This window comes from Astatotilapia calliptera, chromosome 4 (assembly GCF_964374335.1).
Source record: "Astatotilapia calliptera chromosome 4, fAstCal68.1, whole genome shotgun sequence".
NCBI lineage: Eukaryota > Metazoa > Chordata > Actinopteri > Cichliformes > Cichlidae > Astatotilapia > Astatotilapia calliptera.
In genome coordinates, this window is record NC_137425.1 from 35,302,290 (window position 1) to 35,320,610 (window position 18,321).

General features: G+C 44.0%; 2 protein-coding genes across 2 annotated transcripts in view; both read left to right on the plus strand.

Moving 5' to 3' along the window:
* Positions 1-384: 384 nt before the first annotated feature.
* The window catches only part of LOC113017352 (protein NLRC3-like), a 71,317-nt gene continuing 53,380 nt past the window's right edge, over positions 385-18,321 (plus strand). Inside the window, exon 1 of the mRNA XM_080300553.1 lies at positions 385-1,752. The gene's annotated coding sequence lies outside the window, so the exon portion shown is untranslated. The remainder of the gene's footprint in view (positions 1,753-18,321) is intronic.
* On the plus strand, positions 5,123-17,218 carry LOC113017307 (protein NLRC3-like). Its single transcript, XM_080300703.1, has 4 exons — positions 5,123-5,165; positions 5,235-5,348; positions 10,000-11,794; positions 16,269-17,218. The coding sequence occupies exons 1-4, from the start codon at positions 5,123-5,125 to the stop codon at positions 16,576-16,578; spliced, it is 2,262 nt and encodes a 753-aa protein (XP_080156829.1). The 3' UTR covers positions 16,579-17,218.

Consider the following 18,321-nt stretch of genomic DNA (forward strand, 5'->3'; position numbering starts at 1 on the left):
CGCTGAACAGAAATTGTCGCGCTATGCTCCTTTATTTATTGTGTTTATTGTGCATAAATAGTGAATTGTCCTGACACAATATTGCGTTTCGCTTCTGTTATTATGGTACATTGACAAAAACACATACTTTTATTCACAGGATAAAACAGGTTTTTTGTATCACTAATTGCCCAGTACGATTACAGCATACAGTATTATTGTCACTGCTACATTTCTGTGATGGGTACCAGAAATTATTTCCACTACTACCCATCCCACTACTACCCACTACTACTACTACCCATCCGTCGGTAAACTGTACCTGGGCTTGTTGCAGTGACCTGAAGTTACTAAACTTCATGATCGTATGCGCTCACTCCAAGAACCGTATAATTATAAATATGCATATAAATATGCTACGATGAGATAGCTGACTTCATCTAACTAGCAAATGTTGTCCAGGCTACGTTGGTGATGCAGTTTTTTTTAATGTGTATGATATTTTTGTCATGCGATTTTAAAGCTGGTCCTACAACCGCATCCAAGAATAACATGCAGCTTATCTCAGAACTGTCGGTGAAAATTATTCTTGGAGCTAAGTTTAATTGAGCTGCATTTTATAGAGGTGCAATTTCACAATTTGTGTATATTTTCTAAGTTAACTATTTTGTCATGTGTTGAGAAAAACACAGATTTTAAAATTACATGGTCTAATATTTACATTTAGCATAACTGCAACATTATTTTTTCGTTTTTTTTTTTTAAAGACTGGAAAGGACTTGAAATTCAAAGTTTCAGACTTGTGACTTGACTCGGACTTTTACACCAGTGACTTGAGACTCGACTCTGACTTGCCTGACATTACTTGAGACTTGACTTGAGACTTGAGGATAAAGACTTGAGACTTACTTGAGACTTGCAAAACATTGACTTGGTCCCACCTCTGCCGTTTTTAACTCTCAGTGTTCGTTTGACTTTGGGACCTGAAGCTGTCGGAGTTTTGGACCCAGATTACTCCGTGAAGCTCCTCCCTATGGCAGCCGTAATGCTCTGACGATCCATCAAGCAGTGCGGCTTACCAAAGTTGTGCTAAAACATTTTTAACAGATTTCTGCAGCCAAAATCGGTTCGAGGTCACGAAGCACAACCAGAATTCATACATAAGGCACACTCTTGATTTTTGAGAAAATTAAAGGATTGTAAGTCTGCCTTATAGTGTGGAAAATACGTTATACAGAAGAAAAGAATATATCGCGATATATATCGTTACCGCACATGCTTCAAATTATACCGCGATATGGATTTTAGGCCATATTGCCCAGCCCTAACTCCCAATTTATTTACAACATTTGAAACATACAGTGTAGCTCCGTCAAAACACTCCAAGGCCAAGTGAAAGTGCTGAGAGGGAAAAGATCATGATTAATGATTTATTTAAACTCATAACTGGGTGCAGCAGCTGAGCTTTGACCTGTGAGCTGCAGCTTAAGCTTCTTTTATGGTTCAGTGTTTAATGTGTAAACTGTTTATCACTGCAGAGACGCCTACAGGCTATCTACTGTTCAAAAGTGAATTGTTATACACAGTGCAGCAGCTGACCGTTGACCTGTGAGCTTCAGCCTCTTTGCTGGTGTGAAGTGTTTAATGTGACGCAGTCTGCAGACACAGACGACTGCTGACGGAGAAGAAGCAGAGGATTTTCTCTGTTTCTACACAGACCTGGTCCAGACAGCAGAGAGCTGCAGAGTGAAGACGTTCATTGGAAGAAGCTGAGTAAGTTCAACGTCCTCTTTGAATCCTGGATCAGGAAGTGAATATTTGGTGTTTAAATAAGGTTTCTGTCTTTGACTCAGTCTGCTGTCACTTTTTAGAGAGAAAAGGAGATTTTAGATTAACTGGTGTTCCTGCTGCTGCAGCATTAAAGCACAGTATAGGTGACTGCGCTGATGCCTGTTTATAATTTCACCAAAGCTAATAAACTGTTGGCTAAATTTTCTTGTTTTCAGATGTAAACAGAGGTGAGAGGAGCAGATAATAAGGATTAAATATTATGCTGAATAACTAAATTCTGCTAGTCTGTGACGTAACTCCCAGCAGCATCGCCTCATTTCTTTGACCTTGACCTAGCTAAGCTAACATGAGTTAGCTTAGCTAGCAGAGCAGCTATCTCTGCTGTCTGTCATGTGACCGAGTCAAGTGTGTGTAGTAGACTTGTTAGCATAGCTAGCAGGCTGAAAGAAGCTAGCAAACTGTGTGAACACTTTGTAAGAGGTGAGCAGTGAAGGATAAGGAGCTCCTCCAAATGCTGATAATGCACTTAACCTGAATTTACTGCTTGTTACATTATATGTGATGTTCAGTCAAAAACAATTACTTAAATTAACATTATTATTAGTAGTAGTATTAGTATTAGTATTTGTTTATTATTCATGACATGGCTCCCTACTGTAGTGGTTTGAACAACTGATCTGTGGTTATTGTGTCCCTGCAAATTCAACAATGCGCCTCAATGCAAAGCATCAAACAAATATTTTTATTATCAAGTCCTACTGGATGAATCACCGTAGCTCTGACAGTGAAGCACACTCATTTTTATTGGTAGTCACCTTGTAAGCAATGTTCCCTCTAAGCTGCGCACTGTTGGCACGGTCTCTGCGCAGAGAAAATCTGTATTGAGCACACAAAAAGAATTCTAACCTGAATTGAAATTAAAGTAAATATGTGCCGGTGTTTTAGCAAAGCGGCTGATGTGGAGTGAAGCCACGTTAATGACAACGTGTACAACCATTGGAGATGTGAGCAGGACAGACGGAACAACTGACAGGAAAAGTGTGGACTTTATACCAGTTTTTAAATTGTGTTGATCGACCACGTAAAACCAGAGTTATGATAAAACATCTGCAATGTTTGGTTTTCTTCCTGAATACTGTCGTTGTTTATATTTACTGCAGGAAGAAACGGTAAAAACTGCGTTTTATAAGGAAAACGCTCGAAAGCCTGTGAGCAAAAACAATACCAACCCCCAGCCTTTCCTATTGGTCGAAAAATGTACCATGTCGACCAATCAAAACATGGCATTTAGTTGTTAAGAAACGGAGTGACGGCGGTGTTTTGAGATGTGAGAGATTTGAGACGTTTAGAGCAAATCTTGTGTAGTTAGTGTGTAGTGAGTGTGTAGTTAGTGTGTAGTTAGTGTGTAGTTAGTGTGTAGTGTAGTCAATAGTGTTGTTGTGTGTCAGAACAATGAGGCGCCTGCTGAGTGTTACAGGTGTTACAGCAGTGACACATCTGCTGCTGTCAGGCCTGCAGGTATCAGGCTGTTGTTCTCCTTCATCTCATAGTGGACAGAAATTATTTTTTGGAGCGGCACAAATAATTTGTGTGGCATCAGATTTGATGCAGAACAGCTGATTGTTCTGTAAATAGTTTGAAATGTTTATTTTAAAAAAAACACCTTGGCTGTAGTTTTTTGCAGTAAACAGCTGCAAAAAACTCTGTTTGCAAAACTCAGTTACTTTTTTGAAGAAGTAACTATATAATTAACTGCCCAACATTGGTCATTATTTACTGTATGTTGCAGACAGAGTTACAGACTCTCTCCCAGACCACAGACTCATAATACAAGTCAGAGCTTTATTTAAAGAAAGTTGTGTTTTCAAAATTGAAGTTCAAGTTATTTTTCCTTCCAATAGTGTTAACATGCTACAGGTCATGAACAAGATTTTCTTTTTTAACTTTCATTGTAAGTGGGCTAAAGCAGTTAATTAAAAGTAGTTTAACAGAAATGTAAACGCTGTAAATTGATTATTTTAATAAACATGTAACTTGGATGGATTCGACGCTGGCGTGACCACAGTGCACACGTCTAATGTCGCTCACAGTGGATCGCTCAGGGAGGTTGTGTGTTCGCTCAGACAAGTGAAACATTAGAGGGAACATTGCTTGTAAGTGCAAGCTTTAAACTCTCATGGATGAGTAAAACTCATTAGAAACACTGGCGAGCAGTGAGTGAATAACAGGTCTGACAGCAGCAGCAGGGACGGTGCTGTCATAGTTTAATGTGGAGTCTGTTTGAACTCAAACACTGAAGAGCAAAGAAAAGAACTTTAATGGTTCTGGGTCCCTTTGACCAAGCACTTTGCATTTTTTGTATTATGGTTTATGGTTCTGGTTCATTTACAGTCTTATTTATGCTTCTTTGAGTTTCTTATACTTCCTGTTTAGTTCCTTGATCATTAGATTCCCTCTGTGTCTCTGTGTGCCTCTGTGTGTGTTTGTGTGTGTTTGTGTGTGTTTGTGTGAGGCCTGGTGCTCCATTCTATATTTCCTCAGCCTGTCACGTCTCTCTTGTCTCCTCTTTCCCTCGCTCACTCTCGTCTGCCTTTCCTCCACTCCTCTGTCAAGCTCACGTGTCAGTGTTGTGTTCCTTTGTTTGCTGTTTTATTGTGAAAGTCTTGCATTCTTTGTTCAGTGTGTTTCATTTTTCCTGTGAAGGTTCTCAGTCATCCAGGTCATCATAGTTGAAGGAGCTTGGAAAGAAAAGCATCTGGACTTCTATAAGTTGCTTGAAGATGTTTCGCCGTTATATTTGGGTCCTACCCTGTCTGCATTATGCAGCTAGTTCAAGACCAACATTTTTCTAGTTTCCCAAACAGTGAATCAGTGTGTGTCAGTGAATGCATCGTGTGTGCTTCAGGCTCCATCTAGTGGACTGATAGCAGAGCAGCTGATGGCAGCTTCCTCTGCCTCACACTGCTGTCTGACTGCATCCAGCTGACACTGAGATGAAGCAGGAAAGAAGCAGCTGATATTTGGACAGCACACATGATGAAAGGAGGATTTCAGCTGATGTGCACATGAATGATTTGTGTTTCCTCTGCAGGTAGAAAGTGTGTGTGAGCTGAATTGAGCAGCATGGATCAGTGTGAGGACAGAGAGGAGGGAGTCCCTCCCTCTAAAAGCACTCTGTGTGGGGAACATGAGAGCCAGACCAAAGCTCAGAGGTGAGATGACCATCTCTAACTGTCCATGACTCTTCTCCATGTCACAGCTCAGCACTCACATCACTGCTGCATCATTATTCACAGGAACCAGCCTGGACCTCCACCAAGCTCTGTGTCTTATGAAAGTAACTCAGTCAAAGATGCCATTAAGATATTTGAGCAAAGACAGTCAGCTGAGAAAAGGTAAGCTAATACCAATAATATCAGCTGATATGTGATGAGAATTTTACTGAAGATTTATAACTTTTTCAGGATCCATCAGAGACTCAAACCTGGACCTCCACCCAGCTCTGTGTCCTTACAGAGTGACCGGTCTAACGATCACCCCATTGATTTTAAAGTCCAGCCTGTGTCTGCTGCAGAGAGGTGAGCTGTTAGCAACATGAGCTCTTTGATTTAACTGCTTGATGTTGTTGGATATAAACTACAAACACGTCGTTCCCTCAGTCCCATTTAAACTGTCTTTTAAAACAAGCCTTTGGTTTCTAAACAACTGAAAACCCACTTCAGCAAACAGGAAGTGATCAGAGCGTCCGTCCACTTCCTGTCAGGCCCTGCAAACATTTCATATTGAAGAAAAGTAGCTGACATCTCACATTTTTACTCCACCACATTCAACCATTGTGACATTTTACAGCATGAAACTCTTGTCACATGACTCCTGTTATGTTATAGAGTCATGTGACCACCAGGGAGGGATTTGTATGGATGAAACACATTCAAATCAATCTGATTCATCAATGGAAACATTTTTGGTGTAAATGCAGCAACACTGAAAACGCTGAAGATAAAAACACAACAGATGAAATATGAACAAATCGAGGCTTTGAATACACGTGTGTGTGTTTGAGACAGAGATAAATGGATTGTGTGTCTGTCCTATTGCTGCGTGAGGGTTTTATTGTAGATTTTGTGCGTGTACACTTTTGACCACGAAGGTGTTGAAAGGGCGTAAAACAGTTGGAGGCACCAGAGTGAACACTAGTGCTGTCAGTAGATTAAAACATGACTAATTAATGACACAATCTTCTGTCATTAATCCTGATTAATCACAATTACTTGATCAATAGCTGCAGTTACATTTTTCCAACTTTATATTTAAGCCTGTAACAGACGTTTACACCATATAATGAAGTCAATGCAGAATAAACACAAAGAATGTTAAACGCTTCAATTCAAAGAGACTTTGAATAGTTTTCAGTCTTTAACTCAGCTTCTCTGCTGTAAATACAACTTTGTAACAAACATATATACTAAAAGCTAAGTGTGCACTAATATATAATAATATATCATCTATATTACTGCTGTTAATGAAAATGTTTAATCAGACTCATCACAGGGTTACTGTGGATTAATTTGGATTAATCACCATTAAACATCATTTTTAATGTAAACGAATCAAATTTCATTTCATGAGCAAACAGACTCGAGAGAAAAGGGCAAATTTACACACTTAACATGTTTATTGAACATGTAAACATTGATTAACCTCCTGAATGAGCCGACCCCCCCAGGGACAGTCCTGCATGCTAATGATGGGCTCTGCTCTGTACCTGCAGGATTCTGTCAGCCACAAACTCCTCAGCTGATCCTGAATCTGAGCCCATCTGTCAAACAATCATTTTCTTCACAGGTCTGTGGAGGTGGCACTGATCCTGCAGCAGTCTAACACTCTCTGTCACTCTTCTTCAAGTCTTTGACACGAGGAACCAAAACTATGTTATTAACAACACTAACAGGTCTGCAGTTTGTCCACTTGGCAGTTGTGTCATCAGTGCTTTGCATTGTTGTGATATTTTAAGCTGGAAGTGCTTCGGTGAAAAGAAAATTCCTTCTGTCACGATGTACAGAATCCTTCATGTTGGTCGGCTGGTCCGTCTTGTTATTTTTTTAATACTCAAACTTTCCATCGGGAGGTCAGTGTGTGTTTGTCATCTTCCATATTGAGCTGATTGGTTCAGCTTCCGTCACTAACAGATGTGCTGCACATCTGCACGTGTGCAAAGGTAACTCTACTCGGACAAACTGCTCGAAGTGCGTTGATAGAAACATTTCAGGGATTTTGAGTCGTTCTGCTCTCCAGATGTGTCGTGTTAAAGGTTTTTATCATGTTAATCATGATAACAGATGAACCCCTAACCCTAACCCTACATGTTAATTTTGACAGCACTGGTAACTCCTTTTTAATGTTCTTCTGTCAGATCATTGATTAGACTCGACTCCAAATACGAGACTCGGAAAACTCAAATGAAAACTCAAATCAAAGCAATGAGAAAAGGACTTCTTGTGTTAGAATGAAAACATAAGGAAGTGGTCAGGTTTCAAACACTCGTTGAATCTACTGCACAGTTACATTCAGGGACCTTTGGCCTCCTGAGAGCATTAGTTGATGGTTCATCACAGTTTTCTCAAAGTTTCCTCTGAGCTTCTGCAGCATCATCACTTCCATCACTGATGAAAGAAAGTTCATAGAAAACAGAAAATATATCTTCAGAATCTGAGAGTCTAAAACTTGACAGACTTGATTCAGATGAAGTTATTTGAGCAGAAACTCCTGGATCTTTATCCTGTGTTGATCTAATCCTTCATGGTTCTTCCACAGAGTGGAGCAGCAGAGCTCAGAGGTTCCCAGTGGTCAGTCTGCCCAGCAGCATCAAACACAGCTGGACTCCATATTTATGGTCTGTACATGTACAACAACTACTTTATTATTAATATTAATAATAATGCATTTATTTATAGGTCCCTTTCAGAACACCAAGGACTCTGTGGACTAAATGACCAAAAGAAAACAAACTTTGAAATCAGACGGTGCAAATGTGATCACAGGGAAACGTTTTAAACATCGAGGCTTTAAACAGAAACCAAAGTGAAACAGTTTGTAGTCGAGATCAGTGGGAATGAAGCTGAATAACTGTTTCTTCAATAACTTTGAGCTCTTAAAAAACAAAAACTAGCTGAAAGTCTGGCTGCTCTTATGAAAAGTACAGAGAAATTATGGGTCGCTCAACACTTGTGCACAATATAAGAGTTTAAATAAATCTAAAGAATAACTCAAAATCCTACAATCATACTGAGAAAATCATCTACAGCTAACTATCCAAGTGGATTTGTTTAAGACAGCTCCATCTGCTGGTGGCCCTCTGCAGGTGCATGAAAGGGGTGTGTTTATATTGAAAGTAGTAGAGAAAGTAAACCCCACGGGAAGGAGGAGGACTCTCAGCGGCTTCCAGCTCATATTCAGACATTTGACTTCTCACTGAAAGCAGCAAGTTTGAGTGTCTGTACCTTAGTTAGAAGAGATAACATGGTCATAGTAATTAGAGTTGATTGAGCAATGCTGTCCTTGTAATGTAGTTTATGATTTTTATGGACAAGTCCAGTTTTTCTGTAGAGCCTCTCAAGTTGGTGACAGCAGCAGTGGAAGTTCACGTGTGAACCAGAGCAGCAAATCAGGTCCAAATGTGTTGTTCACAGTGAGTGGGATCATCATTGGCTGCTATGTTAACCTCCTGCAGCAGGATGTCTTTGGTCAGAGAATGGATAGATCACGAAGTCATTGTTGAGTTTAGGGAGACAGTAGACAGTTGGAGGAGGTTCAGCCAGTTGACACACAGTAGATAAAATAACTGAAGGCAGGAGCAGACACCTGTATGACTTTCCACCTCTCACATAGATTATTTCCCTGGGCAGCGCCACAGGGCTGATAGATGTAAACAAAGCTGGAGGAGAGGATTTATTCATCTGAGAAAAGTCACAGAGTTGTGTCTTGATGCTCAATCATCCAGGTACGTAAATCCCAAAAAGCTTGATTCTGTTCATCTGGATGTTTTCAGTGGGAGAAACGTTTCATCATCATCAGGTGACTTCTTCAGTCTCAGCTGACTGCAGGTTTCAATCTTATAAACAGGACATTTGTATGACTGAAACCAGCCCACTGAAGGAACAATGGGCTGGGAGGTCAGTTCATTGATCATTGGTACGCATATTGTCAGGACCATTGATCAATGGTTGTTGATCAATGGTCATGAGTCCAGTTCACAGAGAGCTGGGGAATGGCTGCAATCACAGCATGTAAGATGGTGACAGTTGTACCCTTAGGCCCCTCCTCCATTCAGAGATGGTCTTTCCTTTTCACATAAATGGCCTCCTTGACTCCGCCCTCAAACCAGCGTTCACATTTACTCAGGACCTTCTTGATGTGAAGTTCTTCTGCTTCGCTGGCTGCTGTGTCTGTGGGGATGGTGTTTGTTCTGTGTTGTAGCGTCCTGATGACGCCCAGTTTGTGCCCCAGTGGATGATGAGAGTCAAACCTTAAATACTGATCTGTATGCGTAAACAGAGTGAACCTTTAAGACCAGTTGTCTGTACGATCAACTCAGTCACCTGAAACATCTCCAAGTTTCTGGCTTTGATCATCAACCTGTTGGTAGTTCAGCTCTGAACACCAGTGAAATGTTTCTCCCACTGAAATCGCTGCATTCATATGAACAGCATCAACGCTTTGGGATCATGGAGTTGTGGACAAAGTCTCAGTTAATCAGATAAAGTCAAACCTATAATTGGTAAAGAGTTCGCGGATGATATGCCCCTTGATCGTAAAGAAGTGGATGTTGTGTGGACTAAAGTTCAGAGTGGTGGGTCATTCATAAATATTCTGTTCCAGCTGCTGGAGGACAACATCATCACGTTTGTGAAGAACGAGCTGAAGAAGATCCAGAAGGTTCTGAGTCCAAATAAGCCCCAGTGCTTGGAGTTTCAGAGGGAGGATGATGAGCAGAGGAGCAGCAGAGAGGCATTTGTGAAGATCACAGTGGACTTCCTGAGGAGAATGAAGCAGGAGGAGCTGGCTGACCGTCTGCAGAGACGTAAGAGGATTTATCTAAAGATTTAAGCTGCTGGATAAATGAGACTTGTGACACCAGTGTGTTCAGTCATTTCTCAGTGGGTCAGAAATTGTCATCAGCATTTTGTAAAATATGATTGTTAAAGTTGTATTTTTATTATTATTATTCAGAACTTCCAGCTGCTGTTTGTCATCGTAACCTTAAATCCACCCTGAAGAAGAAGTTCCAGCGTGTGTTTGAGGGCATCGCTAAAGCAGGAAACCCAACCCTCCTGAATCAGATCTACACAGAGCTCTACATCACAGAGGGAGGGACTGCAGAGGTCAATGATGAACATGAGGTCAGACAGATTGAAACAGCATCCAGGAAACCAGACAGACCAGAAACAACCATCAGACAAGAAGACATCTTTAAAGCCTCACCTGGAAGAGACGAACCAATCAGAACAGTGCTGACAAAGGGAGTGGCTGGCATTGGGAAAACAGTCTTAACACAGAAATACAGCCTGGACTGGGCTGAAGACAAAGCCAACCAGGACATCCAGTTCATATTTCCATTCACTTTCAGAGAGCTGAATGTGCTGAAAGAGGAAAAGTTCAGCTTGGTGGGACTTGTTCATCGCTTCTTTACTGAAACCAAAGAAGCAGGAATCTGCAGCTTTGAAGACTTCCAGGTTGTGTTCATCTTTGATGGTCTGGATGAGTGTCGACTTCCTCTGGACTTCCACAAAACTACAATCCTAACTGACCCTAGAAAGTCCACCTCAGTGGATGTGCTGCTGATAAACCTCATCAGGGGGAAACTGCTTCCCTCTGCTCGCCTCTGGATAACCACACGACCTGCAGCAGCCAATCAGATCCCTCCTGACTGTGTTGGCATGGTGACAGAGGTCAGAGGGTTCACTGACCCACAGAAGGAGGAGTACTTCAGGAAGAGATTCAGAGATAAGAAGCAGGCCAGCAGCATCATCTCCCACATCAAGACATCACGAAGCCTCCACATCATGTGCCACATCCCAGTCTTCTGCTGGATCACTGCTACAGTTCTGGAGGATGTGCTGGAAACCAGAGAGGGAGGACAGCTGCCCAAGACCCTGACTGAGATGTACATCCACTTCCTGGTGGTTCAGGCCAAAGTGAAGAAGGTCAAGTATGATGGAGGAGCTGAGACAGATCCACACTGGAGTCCAGAGAGCAGGAAGATGATGGAGTCTCTGGGAAAACTGGCTTTTGATCAGCTGCAGAAAGGAAACCTGATCTTCTATGAATCAGACCTGACAGAGTGTGGCATCGATATCAGAGCAGCCTCAGTGTACTCAGGAGTGTTCACACAGATCTTTAAAGAGGAGAGAGGACTGTACCAGGACAAGGTGTTCTGCTTCATCCATCTGAGTGTTCAGGAGTTTCTGGCTGCTCTTCATGTCCATCTGACCTTCAGCAACTCTGGAAAAACTCTTCTTGAACAGAAACAAATAACCTCCAAGAGTTTTAGCTTTTTAAACCAAAAAGAATCTCTTCACCAGAGTGCTGTGAACAAGGCCTTACAGAGTCCAAATGGACACCTGGACTTGTTCCTCCGCTTCCTCCTGGGTCTTTCACTGCAGACCAATCAGACTCTCCTACGAGGTCTGATGACACAGACAGGAAGTAGCTCACAGACCAATCAGGAAACAGTCCAGTACATCAAGAAGAAGCTCAGTGAGAATCTGTCTGCAGAGAAAAGCATCAATCTGATCCACTGTCTGAATGAACTGAATGATCGTTCTCTAGTGGAGGAGATCCAACAATACAGGACTTCAGGAAGTCTCTCCACAGGTAAACTGTCTCCTGCTCAGTGCTCAGCTCTGACCTTCATGTTACTGTCATCAGAAGAAGATCTGGATGAGTTTGACTTTAAGAAATATTCTGCTTCAGAGGAGGCTCTTCTGAGAATGCTGCCAGTGGTCAAAGCCTCCAATAAAGCTCTGTAAGTAAACATGAACTCATTGCTTAAAATCTTATAATCGATAAAAATCTTAAAACCATGGGAAATAAATCAGAAATGCTGAGTTCAAAGAACAGTTAAAAAACATAAAAATAGTGAATTAAATGATTATCATTCACTCAGTAAATATTTTTTCAGTCCAGCAGGCCGTGTCAGTATTTCTGACACATTTTTGTCTATATCTCTTATCAAAGTACAATCCAGGCCCAGCCAATAAGAACATGAGCTCTGATCCTTCAGCCCCTCTGACAGGTTTATTATCGTCAGCTTGTTCACGTCTCCAAATCCAGCAGTTTGTTTTTTATCTCATTTTCAGTGCACACTCTCCCTTTTTTATTATAAATCTCTGCTGTGACTGTCCTGTTTTCATCCAGGATGGAGGGAAAACTTGGGCTTCCATCCATCCATCCATCTTCATCCGCTTTATCTGAGGCCGGGTCGCGGGGGCAGCAGCCTAAGCAAAGAGGCCCAGACCTCCCTCTCCCCAGCCACCTCCTCCAGCTTATCCGGGGGAATACCAAGGCGTTCCCAGGCCAGCCGAGAGATATAATCTCTCCAGCGTGTCCTGGGTCTGCCCCGGGGCCTCCTCCTGGTGGGACATGCCTGGAACACCTCACCCAGGAGGCGCCCAGGGGGTATCCTTGTCAGATGCCCGAACCACCTCAGCTGGCTCCTTTCGATGTGGAGCAGCAGCGGCTCTACTCTGAGCCCCTCCCGGATGGCCGAACTTCCCACCCTATCTCTAAGGGAGAGGCCAGCCACCCTTCGGAGGAAGCTCATTTCTGCCGCTTGTATCCGCGATCTCGTTCTTTCGGTCACTACCCACAGCTCGTGGCCATAGGTGAGGGTAGGGACGTAGATCGACCGGTAAATTGAGAGCTTCGCTTTTACACTCAGCTCCCTCTTCACCACGACGGACCGGTGCAGCGTCCGCATTACTGCAGCTGCAGCCCCAATCCGTCTGTCGATCTCCGGCTCCCTTCTCCCATCACTCGCGAACAAGACCCCGAGATACTTCAACTCCTCCACTTGGGGCAGGAACTCATCTCCGACCCAGAGTGGGCACTCCACCCTTTTCCGGCTGAGAACCATGGCCTCAGATTTGGAGGTGCTGATCCTCATTCCCGCTGCTTCACACTCGGCTGCGAACCGTTCCAGTGCGAGCTGGAGGCCCTCACCCGATGAAGCCAACAGAACCACATCATCCGCAAAAATCAGAGATGAGATTCTGAGGCCACCAAAGCGAAAGCCCTCCGCCACTTGGCTGCGCCTAGAAATCCTGCCCATAAAAATTATGAACAGAACCGGAGACAAAGGGCAGCCCTGGCGGAGCCCATCACCCACCGGGAACGAGTCCGACTTATTGCCGGCAATGCGAACCAAGCTCTTGCAACGGTTGTATCGGGATCGAATGGCCCGTAGCAATGGGCCAGACACCCCATACTCCCGCAACACCTCCCACAGGACACCCCGAGGGACATGGTCGAATGCCTTCTCCAAGTCCACAAAACACATGTAGACTGGTTGGGCAAACTCCCATGCACCCTCAAGTATCCTCGAGAGGATAAAGAGCTGGTCCAGTGTTCCGCGACCAGGACGAAAACCGCATTGTTCCTCCTGTATCCGAGGTTCGACTAGCGGACGAACTCTCCTTTCCAGCACCCTGGCATAGACTTTCCCAGGGAGGCTGAGGAGTGTGATACCCCTGTAGTTGGAACACACCCTCCGGTCCCCCTTCTTAAAGATGGGGACCACCACCCCGGTCTGCCAGTCCACAGGTACTGCCCCTGATCACCATGCAACATTGCAGAGGCGTGTCAACCAGGACAGCCCTACAACGTCCAAAGCCTTCAGGAACTCGGGGCGGACCTCATCAACACCAGGGGCTCTGCCACCAAGGAGTTGTTTAACTGCTTCAGTGACCTCGCCCCCGGAAATTGGCGGGTCATTCCCCTCATCCCCAGACTTTGCTTCCTCCTCGGAAGACGTGTCAGTGGGATTAAGGAGGTCCTCGAAGTATTCCTTCCACCGCCTGACAATTTTCTCAGTCGACGTCAGCAGCGCTCCGCCAGCACTATACACAGTGCAGGTAGAGCACCGCTTTCCCCTCCTGAGACGCCTGACGGTTTGCCAGAATCTCTTCGAGGCAGTCCGAAAGTCTTTTTCCATGGCCTCTCCGAACTCCTCCCACACCCGAGTTTTTGCTTCAGCCACTGCCCGAGCCACATTCCGCTTGGCCTGTCGATACCTGTCGGCTGCCTCCGGAGTCCCACAGGCTAACCAAGCCCGATAGGACTCCTTCTTCAGCCTGGTGGCTCCCTTCACCTCTGGTGTCCACCATTTGGTTCGGGGATTACCACCACGGCAGGTACCAACCACCTTGCGGCCGCAGCTCAATGCAGCAGCTTTGGCAATGGAGATGCTGAACATGGTCCATTCGGACTCAATGTCCCCAGTCTCCCTCGGAATGCTGTTGAAGCTCTGCCGGAGGTGTGCGTTGAAGATCTCGCGGACTGGGGCCTCTGCTAGACGTTCCCAGCACACCCTCACTACGCGTTTAGGTGCACCAGGTCTGTCCAGCGTCCTCCCCCGCCACCTGATCCAACTCACCACCAGGTGGTGATCAGTTGACAGCTCAGCCCCTCTCTTTACCCGAGTGTCCAGAACATATGGTCGCAGGTCTGGTGATACGATTACAAAATCGATCATCGACCTACGGCCTAGAGCGTCCTGGTGCCACGTGCACTTATGGACACTCTTATGTTCAAACAGGGTGTTCATTATGGCCAAACTGTGATTAGCACAGAAGTCCAATAACAAAGCACCGCTCGGGTTCAGATCAGGGAGGCCGTTCCTCCCAATCAAGCCCCTCCAGGTCTCGCTGTCGTTACCCACGTGAGCATTGAAGTCTCCCAGCAGGACAACAGAGTCTCCAGGTGGAGCACCTTCGAACCCCCCCCCCTCCAGGGACTCTAGGAACTCTGAACTGCCACTCGGCGCATAAGCGCAGATGACAGTCAGGACCCGTTCCCCGACCCTAAGGCGCAGGGAACAAACCCTCTCGTCCACCGGGAAAATCCCCAACGTACCGGCAGCAAGCCGAGGGGATATTAGAATACCCACCCAGCCCGCCGCCTCTCACCAGGGGCAACTCCAGACTGAGACAGAGTCCAGCCCCTCTCCAGGAGACTGGTTCCAGAGCCCAAGCCATGCGTAGAGGTGAGCCCGACTATATCTAGCCGGTACCTCTCAACCTCACGCACTAACTCAGGCTCCTTCCCCACCAGAGAGGTGACATTCCATGTCCCTATTGCCAGTCTTGGCAGCTGGGGGTCAGTCCACCAAGGCCTCCGCTCCTGGCCGCCACCCGGCACACAATGCACCCGACCCCTATGGCGCCTCCTGCGGGTGGTGGGCCTGCAGGAGGATGGGCCCATGTCTCCTCTTCGGGCTGTGCCCGGCCGGGCCCCATGGACTAACGCTCGCCCTCGGGCACCCTCCCCGGGCCTGGCTCCAGGGGGGGGGCCCTGGTAACCCTATCCCGGGGAGGGTAAACTGTTCTCTCGATATCCTTTTCATAAGGGTCTTCTGAATCGCTCTTTGTCTGGTCCCTCACCCAGGACCAATTTGCCATGGGAGACCCTACCAGGGGGCAAAAGCCCCCAGACAACATAGCCCCTGGGATCCCTGGGACACACAAACCCCTCCACCACGATAAGGTAGCGATTCAAGGAGGAGAACTTGGGCTTCATAATTGAAATTGCCACTCAGGTCCTGTTTCTTGACAGTATTCATATCTAACTGTAAGGCTTCCATAACCAGTGTTCCCACAGAATTACAGTGGGTTCTCTCTGGGTCCTCTACAGTTTCTTCCCACTGTCCACAGACATGCAGTTAGATTACCTGGTGATCTAAACTTCATGCAGGTGTGTGTGTGAGAATGGTTGTCTTTCCCTCTGTGGGCTTAGTGGAAGAGACTGGATGGATCTCTGCTTTGTCTTTGATATATCCTGACAGCAAACATTCTCCATGAAGTCTGCATTTCAGCTCATCTCCTTTATACACACCTTTAACAGGAGGAGTTTTATACAGCTAGTGTTTAAAATCCAGTGTTACTCACAGTTAAATAGCATAACAATTACTGAATTAGTAAGATTTTCTAAAATAATTGTTTTAGTTAATATTGTATGATAGTGTACACAGAATTATTAGCTCAGTAGGTAGAGTGGTCGCCCCATGATCATAAGGTCAGGGGTCGAATCCACCGAACAGCTACCTTGATGGTACCCCTGAGCAAGGTACCATCAAGGTACCAATCGTGTGCACTGGACTGGTAGCACTCATAGTGTCATAGGTTGGTTTTTTTTGTTTTTTTTAAAAGGTTTAACATATAAACAAATTTCATTTGATCACATATATTTTTTGTTTTGTTTTGTTTTTTCCCTTTCTCTCCCAGACTGAGCAGCTGTAACATCTCAGAGGAAGGCTGTGAAAATTTGTTGTCAGTGGTCAGCTCCCAGTCCTGTAGTCTGAGAGAGCTGGACCTGAGTACCAACAGCCTGAAAGCTTCAGCAGTAAAGCTTCTGTCTGCTGCAGTGGAGAGTCCACACGCCAAACTGAATATTCTGAGGTCAGATCAATTTGTATTCTGTTTAGTTCTGTTTGTTTATATGTTTGATGTTTGGTTTTGTTTATATCAACTAACAAAAATAATCAATAATTTAACCAGTAAAGGTAAACTTTATCCAGTTATCCTTGTTCCATAGCATTTTTATTCATTTATAAGTTAAAGTGAACTTATACTAACCTGCTCAGCACAAGACAATAAGCTATTGCACCCTGATTACACTTTAACAACAATCTTTATTCATGTTTTTATCTTCAGACTTAACATCTGTGAACTCTCAGAGGAAAACTGTGAAGCTCTGTCCTCAGTTCTCAGCTCGCAGTCCTCTAGTCTGACAGAGCTGGACCTGAGTATCAGAAAGCTACAGGATTCAGGAGTGAAGCTTCTGTCTGCTGGACTACAACGTTTAAACTGTAAACTGAATACTCTGAGGTCAGATCAGAAAACAGTTTGTTGTTAGAATTATTCAATTATTTAAGTTCATACATATGATGTTGTTTCTTAGTATGTTTATGTTTCCTCTAAAAATAGAAAGTCAAGATTTAATGTTGTGAAATGTATTAACAAACTCAACATGAGTATTTGTTGTATGACTGTCTTTTATTTTTCAGACTGAGTGGCTGTAACCTGTCAGAGAGAAGCTGTGAAGCTCTGTCCTCAGTCCTCAGCTCCCAGTCCTCCAGTCTGAGAGAGCTGGACCTGAGTAACTCTGACCTGCAGGATTCAGGAGTGAAGCTTCTGTCCGCTGGACTAAAGAGTTCACAGTGTGCAGTGGAAACTCTCAGGTCAGGATTCAAACTTTTCCACAGATGATCATTTGAAATGTGACTTATATTATTGTATAAACAGGTAACTTTTACAGCTGTCAAGTGAACTTTTATTTACATTTGAGTGGATAATTGGACTCCGAATTACTTTCAAAAGTAATTGGCGACTACCGATTGGTTTGCTGTTAGTTTTTTTATTCACAGTACTTACTTAATTTTAAAGGCTGATTTCTCAAAATGAGATGTTTATCTTTTCTTCTACAACACTTGGAGCCACCAAATCTTCTTGCTTCATTTATTCATTACAGTTTGATTTAAAGAATATTAGACTCGTAACATAATAAATACATTTATTTCACTTCTTCTTGAGAGAAAGAAAGGGATGACTGGGTGAGCTCCAGTGGTTCATCCCAGCAGAGAGAGCAGCACACTGGGCTGCAAATGATCACAGTAGTAATAGCCATAGTTTGATAAAACAGGCATTCTTACCCTGTAGATAATACAGGGTTCTGGTGCCGATGTGGGGGAGGGGAGTCGCCCGGTACTAACTACATACTGAAGTGTCTTGTGTTCCAAGAACACAACGACCAAGACAGAGAGATCCTACTGGCAACCTTCTGGTTACAAGATGAGCTTCCCAACCCCCAGAACCGCGGTCTTATCCTCCAGTTCTGTGTTGATGATAATCACATAATAGGAGAGCAGCTGGGCATCCAGTGGAAGTGTGATGGAAATCAAAATCCTGAATTGGATTCGGTGCGGTTGCGTTACTATTTTTCAACAACCAATCTTATATCAGCTGCATGGAAGTAGCTATAAGTAATCTGGGCGCTACAGCTTTAACCCTTTAAGTCTTACCATAGAACCAAGTCCGCCACAGCTTATATTATATTTTTACATGCTGTGGAGCCATTTTTGGGAGCATTTCAAGTTGCTCTACATCAATACAACCATTACAGCCTAAATTTTAATAATATGCATGCATTAAGTGCATAGAAATTACATAAATTGCAAAAAGTGCAATAAACTAAAAAAAATTTGAAAATCGTTTTTGTTTTTTAACATATATTTCTAGTTAGAGAAATTTAAGAGGCTTATCCCTCAAAACTGTAAAT